We start from the raw sequence: 12,964 nt of genomic DNA on the forward strand, positions 1-12,964 counted from the left end.
TTTAAAGGCTAGAAAAACAAAACAAAACAAAAACACAGGAGGGAGACAAGAAATGGCAAAAATGAAAAACGTAGTCAGCAGTCAAAGAGGGACTGAAGAATAGAGAAAGTATAGCAAGTTGTTAGTGAAACTAAAATTTTCCATGAGGTGGGTCTGCATAAAATGTATACAGTTTGCTAAGAAAAAAAATCAGTTATCTGCCATCTGGATTACTACCTGAAAAAAATGCATTTCATCATTTATCCAAAGTAGCTCTTTCACTCATAACAGGTAACTATGATTCTTGCTATATCCGGGGTAAGCTTTAATAACTTTTTCTTTTTTAAATACTGTAACTTATATAGTAACTCAACAGTTCGATTTTCCTGTGCAGAAATATCAAGAAAACTGTATCAGAATTCATCACTTTTAGATGTTAATTTGTGAGAATGTAGGAAAAAATACATTAGTTTTTTGTTTTTACTAGACAACTCTCATTTAATCAGCACAGAAAAACAAAGAGAATCTTATGAATACCTGATTTGTCAGTGGTTGAATAAGCCGCAAGAAATCCACGCCCGGAAGTGTGTATTCCACTCATGAACTGTACTGTGACTTCATTACTTTTTGAAGTAATTAAACCATCCATTTGAAAGCTAAAGCCACAGTATTTTCCTAGGAAGAGAAGGAGGAAAGAGACATGGACCAAAACCAACATATGTAATAAGAATCTTCACTTCCAGTATAAGCTCACATTAGTTCTGGTGTATATATTCAAAACCAAAAACGTGTAGATAATAAGAAGGCATGTAGTCAGTGTCCATTTAAAGCAAAGTATGGGTAACATAAACTTACAATTGGTTCACATACCATCTTGCTGCACCCAGAAAATCTAAGAGAGGCACTGGAGCTTTTCAGAAAAGAAAAAAGGTAATGCAGCTTAGATTTGGTCTGCCTCTGGATCTGGGTACTTCTCTCTTGCAATACAGAACGACTAGAAATATCACTTTTTAGACTGAGAAGCTGGAGTCGGCAGGTATTGACAATATTTGCCCATAAAGTCCTAGAATTACTACCAAATGACTTGAAATTACCTGGATGAATGGCTATTAAACAGAATCAAATCAGTATGGAATTCTCCAGCCCTACTAACTAGAAACTTTCATAAAATACTGACCAGTTTATTAACTAGTTAAGAAAAAATCTTCTGTTCTACAAGCACCCTTAGACAATCAATGTTATAAACATCCTCTGACCCTATATTCTCTGCAGAATATTAAAAGTGGATAATCACCAACAACAGATGACACCGCATGTTTCAGTTTACCATTCATTTATTTGTCTTCTCGATAAGTATGTTATCATATTGTAAAATAGCAAAAAAAAAGAAGCCAGATTACCTTCTCAACTGAAGGAAAATTACAGTACTAAAGAAGAGGGGTTGGAATAACACAGCCCTGTTTCTGATCAAATATAATTTTTTAAAAGGTATGTCAAATTTCTTTAAAAAGAGAACTGCAATCTCAAACACTTAAAAAATAGAAATACAAGTTTCTGTCATTCTTCAGAGCTTCCTAATTTTTTCTTATTCTGATATTTTTCATATAAAGCATGTGTTTTTTTCTGATGAAAAACAGAAAATAGATCTTACAATACTTTAATGAAATGTATAAAATTACATGCAATATAATCTTACTTCAATTCACTACTTAAGCTGGTCATCAGCAAAAGTTATGAAAATGAGTTCCCTTTTACCAAGGCTCCCCACTGACCCTATATTTTGCCCTAAGCTATGTTTCAGTGATTAATTGCATTCATTATGATGAACTGCATTATTTTTCCAACTACACCCTCCACCCCCCCACCCTGTTTTCAGCTTCTGGATCTTGTTACACAGCTGACCAGCAAGAGACTCCTCTCAAGACAGACAACATTTAACCTCTTCTTTGGGCAAACACACACAGCAAGACATGTAAATCTAGCCTGGATAAACTATCCAGTGCTGCTCATACCACAGAGATACAGCCTTTGACAAACTGTAGATGGATGCACCTTATGATTCATTGCAAGACATACTTTTGAGACTATAAATCATTTCCCCAGCTCTTCTCTGGCCTCCTTCCAGATTTTTAGCAGACTTTTTAAAAAGTTGGTACCAGAAATGGACAAAACGTGACTGTGGTGATGACTGTCAATGGTATGAACAGAAGATGTAGTATTACTGATTTGTCTGTATTTATGCACTGAAGGACCCAAAGTGCTTTTGTACAGCAGCATTACAGCACAAGGGGAATTCCCACAGTAGTTTACATTCTTTGCTCCTACAGATATGGCCTTACATAAAATATATTAAATAATACATCTAAATATAAATACATACTGGCTGGATTGCAATGAAACTTAACACAGAACACCTCTAAATCTTACTGAAACTACTGACAAACCTAACACCAAAGATTTCAATCTGTTGACTTACTGATAAATATTCAAAAGGCTTAGAGTGAGATCTAACCATTAAGAGCTTCAGGAGAAACCTTCTCTACTTATCAATGAACTAACCCAGTAGCAATTCAATTTTGAATCTAAATCAGACAATTTTAAATTAATTTTGAGTTAAAATAGGTATTGAATTTCAGATTTTATGTAATGCAATTATTTCAATACTAGACTATATTATCAGTGCTGAATGCAAGAAAATTAAGAACTTAGGATAAATTCAGAAGATTAATTCCTTCCAAATTCAAATCACTGTTTAGTCTCTCCACTGTTTACCGTTTCAAATATGAATATTTAAGAAACTGTACCATCTGTATCTGCCAGTGTTAATATCACTGATCGTTCTGTGATTTAATTTATCAGGAGCAGAACAACACACATATTTGCTTGACATACTGTGTTACTACACCAGCTGGGAACAGCTGAAAGTCAAGAGAAACAAATGAAGTAGAAAATTTACTTGAACCCATTACGTCACTTGTAAAAGTGAATAATAGAGTTATCAGAACTAGTCGTTCCTTGCCATTTAAGGACTTTGGTGCTTTCTATTTTAGACCAAGTCTGGCTCAACCACTCCAAGCACAGACTTAGTTTCACACATGCTTACCAAGGTAACAGTTGGAAAAGAGGGTTAACTAAACTAATATTCCACTAGCCTCTTTATAAAAAGACTCAGTTGAGGGGGATTAGTATTTGAGTACAACTAAAACAATCTCGGTGAAGTCAGTCTCTCTCTCTCTCTCTCTCTCTCCAGATTACTGATTTAGGAAACAAAATAAAATGACTCTGCATAATAGCAACTAATTTTAGTGAAGGAAAAATGACAATTCATTTTGAGTTTTATGCATAATAACAAGAAGGGTCTTAAAACCTTACATATACCTTGATGTGGATGATAATTTCACACTATTTGAAAATAACCACCTTATAATAATGAAATTCAATTTGTCCTCTTAAAAGAGAGCAAATTAAACTATGGACGCCTTCCTATCGGAAGATATTTGAAATACATAATTATCGAAGCTTGACATCCTTTATTACCACTGAGATGAAGAGCTCAGACAAGAACTTCCTCAGTATAAAAAGATTTTTATTTTTTTTTTAATAAAGATGCTCATAATTTTGCAACTCCCTCTTCACTGCTTACGAGAACTTGGTGGAGTCTCTTGTCCACTTTGCAAGCTACTGGGGAATGTCTGAGAAAAAAAAATTACAGTAGAGTCTCTTTCAATACCCTGAAGAATCAAAGACTATTATAGGATCTGTGTTGCATTTAGCACAGTTGTATATACAAACAAAATACAGATTGTTCTGCTGTCATTATAATTCATCATTTTTTCAGTACATTTTTAGGTTCTAGGAATTGTGGCAAGACAAATATATACATACACTTTAATAATACAGTAAACAAAATGCAGTTACTAAAGAATAATTAGATTAACACTGTGGCATTCCAGAAACCTTACCTGCTGAGCAACAATAGTAAGCATCCTTGAAAGGAGCACATCACCTGAGAAAGAGACTATCAGACTACTGTTTTGTTTACCACTTTAATTTTTATATAGTTACAGTTTCATCTGTACTCCCTGCCCGTATTGAAGACCTGTATAGAAAACAGGTCTTTCCTAAGCTGTCTTTTCTAGAGGTACTATTAGTAGTAAAGTTACTAAAACTAGTCCCTGATGGCTGTTTTTCTGCTGTGGTAGGGTATAACACAAGCACTCCATTATATTTTGCAGAGTTTCCTTGATATGAAGCTCAGGAAAAACACAACTCTGACTATAGAATCCCTAAAATTCCTTCTTTTACCTAATTTAAGATTTCTGTACATAATAAACACCTCCTTCTTTTCATCACTTCTTCTAAGAGTCGAAATCCACTTAGAAAGCACTGAATGCTTATATTCAGGCAAGGTCTCACCCTAACCAAAAACCAATTGAATTAGAACAGTTTTCCAGGGCTACAAAAAATAACTTAAATAATACCATAAACCTCATAGTACTCTATGCTCAGAGCAGGCTAGGAAAGAAAAATTAAGAGCTACAGAAGTATTAAAACGATGTGCGAAGTCCTATAAAAGACAATAGCTTTTCAATACCAAAAATAAAAGCTGTTACCTATCTCTGTCCTGGTGGAGCCAATCCCATTGTGAACTCTCAAGTAACTGGAATGACAAGAATCTGAGTCATCAATATCAAAATCACCAAATTTGAGCTGAACTCGCTGCCCAGGCTTTACACGAATTTCCCATTCACAGACTGTACTATTGGGAGAGGTCTGTGGGTAGTTTATCGAAGCAAGAGTTCCACTTTCAGGGCCCAGAACGGTGTGTCCACATCCATCACCTACAAAAGAACAAAAATGAGTTAGCTACATTGCATCCAACTTTAAAGCTTCACTGGTCATTTAGTTATCTTCTGCTGTGGCACAAATTTAAAACAAAACAAAACAAAAAGCAACAGTGTTGTTTGTTTTTTAAACCTTACTAATCATGTTGGGAAAAAAAAACACTCAAAGATAAGTCATGTACAGAAGGAATAGCAATCGTGACAAAATACCTTTGAACTAACATTGGCTAGTGTTTAACTTCTCATCATTTGTGACCAGAGGGATTCTACAACTTCCTCGACTAGATAAAAGTTTGTCCACAATGACTTTAAAAATCGTCCTGAAAGTACAGAAAGTGTCCTTGCTATTTTGTGTTCCCTCAACACCTCCATACAGTAGAAAACAGGTTCCAAAAAGGAGAAAGGAGGTAGAGACCCACTAATAAAATAAAAGCACATCATTTTTCTGTTGTTACTGTATCCATAACACAATGAGAAAGAACAGAATTGGAAAGACAAGGGACAGCAAAAACTCTACTGAAAATAACTGCCAGGTCTGACATCATCAAACTGCTAGTGCGTTGTTTTCTACTTTAAAACAATTTTAATACTGTAATTAATTCAACCTGCTCCTTAGGGAACATGCTTAATTCTTCTGAGATTTGTATAACAAGTTAATTTCTAACTCCAACATGAGGCCCTCAACTTAACATTAGAGCATTAATATTAAACGGCAGTAACAATATTAGAGATGACTTGTACAAATTATGATTTCTTAAAATCAAATGATGAAAAGCAAACATAAATCTATTTACTCAACAGCATAACGTGAACTGACCCCAGTATATAGTACAGGACTAGCGTTAAGAATTTGTGAGTTGTTTTGGAAATAGGAACATACTTTAAGTAACATCTACCATCACTGGCTCTTTATAAATCACTGTACCATTAGCACCAGAGCCTCAAAAGCCTATTTATTGAATTTGGTCACATGAATGTCTAAGCCGGGAACAGCATTATCACTTTCAGAATTTGACACTACAAAGTCCAGAGATCTTTTGAAAGAGATCTGTACATGTTAACCCAAAAGCAATCGGGACCTTTCAGGATCCTGAAATGATCAGAAATCATTAAGAGCAGGAGTTCCACACACTGAAGTGGCATGGAAGAAAAGCTCCATCAAACAAATCTCATTAATCTGTTTGCAAAAGCACCTGATTTTCAGTGACAAAATCTGTTTTCTTCACAAACTGAGCACTTTACAGACAGTCCTATGGTTCCAAAATCTAAACCGCTGCTGTTATGTAGAGAATTATGAACAGATGCAAGCTTTCTTCCTAGCAGTCTTGAATGAAAAAAGATGCATCTCCTTTTGGGAGAGGTAACTGCGATATCTGCTTCAGTAAAATCAAAAATTCTATCTGTAAAGCTGGTTTTTAGTCATGTTTTAATTTCTCCAACTTTAGCAAGTTGCTATAAAACACTGGTCCATCCCACGACAAATGCTACTCCCATTTGAGTGATAGCTGATTATTACACTCTACTTAATTTACACTTCCCGTTACAAAAATAAACAAAAAGCATATATTTTACTTTGCTAAACTTTTACTCTAATACATGAATACATAATTGTCCAATGTTACCAAATAGGTAGCTTAAATAGTACAATTTGCTTATCATTTTAATACTGGTTTCTTTCCAAAAGCACGTTATAAACCTAAAAGTGAGAGATTTATCATTTAAAACTTGCATGGTGTTGGTTTATTAGTTACTAAAACTTTGGTTATCAAACTCATTATTCACAGTATACTTATCAGTCAAGAAAAAAACAAAACAAAACAAAACAAAAAAAGCACTGACTCCTTTGCTGGTCAACTAGCTTTTCACAAGCAAGCACTCACACACATTACAAAACATGTGAAATGTATTATATTAACAACAATAATAATGACAAATAGATACTAGGTCTTCTATTCATGGTGATATTTGTGGCTAGTATTTCAAAACAGACATTTATATTGCAAAAATATGAAGTTAATTTTCAATGTAAACATCAATGAGTTTTAGGTTATGTCTTAAATAAAAGCAATGAGCCAGTCGACCAGTTCTGTGCTTTTCCTGTTGTCACAGGTGTGAACAACTGTTTAGTCATTTACAGATTTAAAATATGCAGATACGCTAATAAAGTCACCTTTTGAACATCAAATCATAGTATCTTTGACCTGTCCAAGCAGATAGATTGCTCTGATCGCACTGTAAGGAAAACAGAAGTGATTTTGAGATCTACAATACTTGGTTATTATTTCTCATTTCAATGGGCCTATTATCGCAATGCAGTAGTGCCACATATGCTATTTCTGAAAACTAGGAATTCCAGTGACATACATGATTCTCCCCTACACTTTGCTTCTTCAGCCTAGGTTGCTGGAAGTCAAAGACAAAGAAGAGCTTGGGTCTTTGACCCAAACTGTATTTAAACCGTGAATTTGTCCAATTAAAAGTAACAAGGAGCACTTCTAACACGCATTTTTACCACTCTCTTTGCTAGCTTGCTGTTCAGCTGTCTCAAGCACAGAACAATACCAGCACTGCATTTGTAACAATGAACAAGGCATGCCTTTCTGATGAAAAAAAAAAAAAAAAGCTAAACTCCAGAAACATGATTTGATGGAAAGATAAATCTCAGATCTTCCTTTTGTTGTAGGCTTTATCGAAAGAAAACATGCAAGGCAAAATCCTCCTATAATCTATCCACTTTAAAGAACCTGCTGTCAAATTGTGCTGGAAAGGAAAAATACTTGTGCTGAAGTGCATCTACAGCATCACCTTACAATGATGCCACTTTTTAAAAATAGCTCGTTCTGGATGGGTATTTTAGATCTCATTTTGTTTTGTTTCACTTCAGTTAGTGATAGCAGACTTCATGCCTGAAGAAGTTAAAGATTTATCACTGAGTGTCTGGCATGCACTTATAGTCTGCCAAGGGCAGAATCATCACTCAGGAGCTATCTGGAAATTTCTAAAATTCTACTTGCAGTGAAACTCACAGAACAATGAAGCCTCGCTTTATTTTATTGGTTCTAAAAGGATAGTTCTTGAGGTTTTCTATACAAATGGCGCTTCATCTTTTCTGCTCAAGTTGTATAAACACCACTGATCATCCCCAGAGATGTATACATCTTTTATCGGGAGAACAATCTGCAATACTCAGCAGTTTCCCCAAGAAAAAGAGAAAGCACAATTCTCTGCACAACGTACAGTAGCATAAGCTACTTCATTCATTTGGAAGCCGTTAATTAACTACCACAGAATCTTTTGTTTTGGTTAATCTGCGTGTATGAGCGTGGAACATCTGAGTACACATAAGAGACAGATGTCAAGTCCTAAATCAGTTACTCTTGAATGAGATGACAACTTCTGTTACCAGCTACCAGCACACAGCTGAATGACTCCTTTGCCTTCTTTCAGCCCTCTCCATCGCACAACAGACCTACTGTAGAGGCAGAACTGACTGAGCTCTTCACCAAGCCATTTGCACGTACACATTACACCTGACACTTGCTGGAAGGTCTGCACATGTGCAATGAATTTCGTGTGCCCTGAGGACCAGGTTCACAGCAAACTGAGTAACGCCAGTTCTTCAGCGAGCTGCCTTAGAAACACGGGCGCCTCTTATGAAGCTGGTAGAGGAGAGCAGACTGATGTCGTCAGGAGAACCATTCATCTCTTCCAGAGGCGCCTTCGAATGCAGTCTGGATGAATTATCCTGATGGATTACACATGACCCCCAGGCTATATAGCACGCTGATGTCTGATGCAATCATGCAGATGATTTAACATAATTTCCCATATCCAAGTTCTTTGCATCAACAAAATACAGAACTTGAACCAACGTAAACATGGCAAAATGCAGTAGATAAGACGACAACGTGAAATTTAACAAAATGAGAGGATACTGCACATGTAGGAGTGGGTGTTAAGTCCTTTAGTAATATCCATTAAAAAGATTCATTGACTTCAATTACTAAGAAAAATAATCAGAACTTTTTCCCCGAGATTGGCTGCTGTTGATCTTGTTTCTCCCTTTCAAAACATGGTAAAAATTAATCTTTAAAACTTGAGAATGCTTTCTGATTCCTTACTTCGAGAAGAGGGAATGATAAAATAAAGAGATCAGACAGTTTAAAATTCAAGTCTACAAAGCATAACTGATGCAGATCAAAACACTGATCTCAATTTTAACACGTGGCACAGCCACTTGAACAGACTCTATTTAACCAGTGGATTTCCTGAGGAGATTTTGCATGCATAAGCTATGATTTTCTGTAAATTTATGACTACTTACAGGATTTAATTGAATCTTTCTTAACTAAGCAATGGTAGAACCAAATCTATTAGTCATATAAGCAATAATACATTTTAAAGCATTAATTTTAGCTCCACATAAAGCGGAGCTCTCTCTGATACACTGCACTAATCCCTCCTCTTCTGTTTAGCTCCTGTACACTGTATTTCTCTGCTCTTTATCAGCATCACTAAAAGATGCTGCATCTACCTCTTGCTTGTCTCAGTGCAGACAAGAAAGTACACACAACCTGCAAAACAGTTCCATGATTAAGAAACACTGAAGAATGAAGGCCATAGAGACCTCAAATTCTAAATAGCTTTTCAAGGTATTTAGGTAAATGCCCTTATTTCTGTCATCCAAACTCCTTGCTGTTTCCACACAAATCCCCAGAACTATGTTCTTCAGGCGGGAATCTGCTCCTCTGTCAGAATTAATGTTCTTAACAAGCTACCAAGCACACAGTCCACCTTCATCTTTACGATATTTATTTGCCTCAGTACCATACTGTTTGGAGCATTTCATCCCACTACAGATGTTTCACAACATAAAATTCCCCCACACCTCCACAAGTGGGGCCATAGCTCAGTAACACCTGAAGGTGCTTTAAATTAGCGCAGCCGTGAACAAAAGCAAGCCTTGTCTGTCCCTCGCTTTTGGCCACTTGTTCTCACACCCTTCCTGGTACTGGAGGTAAACACTTCCAGAGCCATATGGTAAACCAAAACAGGGACTTGAGATAAAAAGAGCTGTTAGGTTTAACCTAGAGCAATCCTGCTGTTTATTTTACAGCACAAATGCAGCAGTGATTTTTCTGACAGACAGATGGGACAGTGTAACGGCAGGGAAACACCAGCAACTGTTTTTTTCCCCAGCACTGCCAGCCTGTGTTGGCATTTTAAACTCCACTGAATATCAACCAGAAACGCAGAAACCATCCCTCCCCGGGAAGGATCACTCACAGAAGTGGTGCACTGGTTTGAAGGACTGAGACGGCTGAAGACAAACCAGTGCCCCTACCCATTGCCACAGCACAGCATTTCTTTTCAGCAAGGGAATGAGGGCTGCCTGGATTACTGTCTCAGTTTCAGTTGATTTACTTGCTGTGGGGCAGCCTTAAAATGGTAATGAAATTATGGGTTGAGATGTAACAAAGATGGAAACAGGACAGAAGGTAAAACACTGTATTTTGCCGTTCAAAATGTTTTCAGCTCAGTACTGCAGTGAGGCAAAGGAAGATACTTGCTCTTATAGCAAAAGCACAATATTTAAAATGACATTACAACAAAACTTTACTGCTTTCATTTACAACACTAGCCACACACTGGGCTCGTGATTCTTAGCACTTCATTATTTTTATCTATACATGGAGCTTTTCAATCACCATCTCTGGAAATGCAGTCTTAGCTTTCAGTCACTGAGTTTCACACAAAAGCATAACACTTAGCCTTGCTAAATTTAACATCCAAAATATGGTAACATTTTAAAACAAATTATCTTAAATTATTGCCTCCTAAGAGCAGGTAAGACATTTGCTTCCTCTGCTACAATGTACTAACCAAAGCGACTACTTCAAAAGAACAGAAAAGAAAGATCCACTGTCTAAGACTGTGTCCCAGAGCTTTTCCTTACTGATGTCAGGGAAACAATGTGAATAAGTCTACACGGACAGTTATGATTTGCTTAAATAGTACCCGAGAAAAAGCAGCCTATAAAGGCAGGCTAGCCATGGGAAAAGTGATTTACATGAGCAGTCTGTAACAGCTCTTTGTGTTCAATGATGCATGTTGCAGAAGCCCTCCAGACCTACTACCCATGCTGAATCAAAGGGACGGTTCACGTTGTGTGTCATCTTTTGTCTGGCACACGCAGCCTGCCTGCTTCCCAAGACTTATCATTTACTTAGCATCTGCATCAACACGTTCATAAAAATAAACACTGTTGTGCTTCAGTGCACTAAGTGCAACACAGCAAAACACTGCTGATGAAGGAAATGAAAAAGAACTCGTAGACAGTCACACAAAACCAGACAAGAAGAAGCAGTAGTCAAGGTCAGAATAGGCTTCAGATCCTTTTAGGTCCTAAAAGCCTCGTCATGCCAGGACCAAACGAAATTTCACAAGCCTTATGTATTTCAACAAAGAAGCAAAAACTTCTCCAATCACACTGGTAATACACATGTTAAACTAATACCACAATCATCTTTTCCTCTCTTCTGTTACCAGCCCGTAAATGAGATCACGCAGCCTGCACTGCGGGTCCACAGTGGCATACACCATGGTGGCCTTTACAAACAGCTGGTGCTTGCTGTACCCTAGAAGTTTTACACTCTGGATACACCCCTATTTGTCTTTTGCTGAGTAAGGGCAAAAGGTATGGGCCAACTGGGGTCTCACAACTGCTGGAGCCTGCACAATAGAGAGGATGGGAGCTAGGGACAGGGAGGAGAGGGTGAGAAACCAGCGGCAACTGGTAAAAATCACGTTTGGCTACCATGGCCCAAGAGAAGATTGCAGGAAGGAAGCCGATGGCTTGGGTACTTGAACAAACAGTGGAGCATCTAGATGCTTCTTTCAAAAACCAAAACTGAACAAACAAACAATAACAAAAAACACAAGTTGGAATCATTTGCACCTAGCAGCTGCACCAACTTGCCCCGTAGCTTTGCTTCACATCAGGAAGAAAAGGATGCCTTGTGTTATAGAACTGAAGGCCTAGAAAACAGCTCTTTAAAAATGAAAATATAAAGTAATGAAAATGCTGTATCTATCACTTTCAAATTTACCCAAGGAAAAGAAAAATCTGATTACCACTGGGCTTCACCTGTGTTTAAAAGCATGAAATTTAATGCACCTTTCTTTCCACCCTAGTGATACCACATTCCAATAACAGCATACAAATTAACAGATAATTTGGTTCGGGGTTTCATAAAACTCACAAAATTAAGTGCCACTGGCTTCCTTCTAACACACAATGTTTTCCCCACACCTTACTCATTTTGGAGCAATGTTAAAATAACCAGATAAAGATTTATCAGGCTACAGTCCTGCTGACAACATAACAGCTGCCAGCTATGAAAACCATTGTGGAGCTGTTGGCAAATGAAGTGCACAACACGTTTCACATACAGGCTGGATCACTGCAACCAGCTATTCTTTCAGAGTCACAATCTCTTAGCTCTGAGAAGTAACCAAGTGAAACTGTACCACTGTCATTCATCTGTTTCTACTGTTTTCCTAATCCACCTTCCTTCCATTGAAGATGCTGAGAATCTTTCACCTGCCTTATCCCTGTGGGGTTGTCTATAAAAAAAAAGGAAAAAAAATTACATCCAAGCAGCTATACAACCCAAATCTAATTAACATGGCACTTTAGTTCCACCTCAATATAAAACCAACAGTGCAAAGATAGGACGTATAATGAGAACTGTGACAAAACTGCCAGAATAGTTCAGCATTTCTATGCCACTCAAATTCAAAATCTGCAACTGGACATTGCAGCAGCTACTATTTCTACTGCGAGAAACAGCAGTTTAGAGACCTGAAAGGATTCTGTCTACATGGTGAAGCAACATTAAGTAATATGGCAGATGGCAGAGGGCCTAGGACTGCCAAATATAAGTCTAGGAAAACCACATATACATCACTGAATAAAAGGAGAAATGACATTTAGGGATAAAAATAATTAACCTTCTGCAAATCCAGAATATTTAAAAACTTTGTTTAAATGTCAGACCAAGATCGACAGTGTCTGCACAATATGACTGACAGCATCACTCCATGAAGTTTTTAAACCAACACCTTTTTTCAAACTGCAA

The 12,964-nt window shown here is 37.1% G+C and overlaps 1 protein-coding gene across 3 annotated transcripts in view; it reads right to left on the reverse strand.

The window, feature by feature from the left end:
- The window catches only part of DCBLD2 (discoidin, CUB and LCCL domain containing 2), a 44,011-nt gene that overhangs the window by 22,685 nt on the left and 8,362 nt on the right, over positions 1 to 12,964 (reverse strand). The window contains exons 1-4 of one of the 3 annotated variants that reach the window (XM_035541015.2): positions 6,994 to 7,055; positions 4,593 to 4,820; positions 3,942 to 3,985; positions 517 to 654 (exon numbers count right to left, since the gene is read on the reverse strand). In XM_035541015.2, coding sequence (XP_035396908.1) covers positions 517 to 628 — 112 coding nt within the window. In that variant the 5' untranslated portion in view covers positions 629 to 654; positions 3,942 to 3,985; positions 4,593 to 4,820; positions 6,994 to 7,055. Of the gene's footprint in view, positions 1 to 516; positions 655 to 3,941; positions 3,986 to 4,592; positions 4,821 to 6,993; positions 7,056 to 12,964 lie in introns of those variants that run through there. The other 2 variants (XM_035541013.2, XM_035541004.2) reach the window with 2 other exon arrangements.

Source organism: Cygnus atratus, chromosome 1, assembly GCF_013377495.2.
Source record: "Cygnus atratus isolate AKBS03 ecotype Queensland, Australia chromosome 1, CAtr_DNAZoo_HiC_assembly, whole genome shotgun sequence".
Lineage (NCBI taxonomy): Eukaryota > Metazoa > Chordata > Aves > Anseriformes > Anatidae > Cygnus > Cygnus atratus.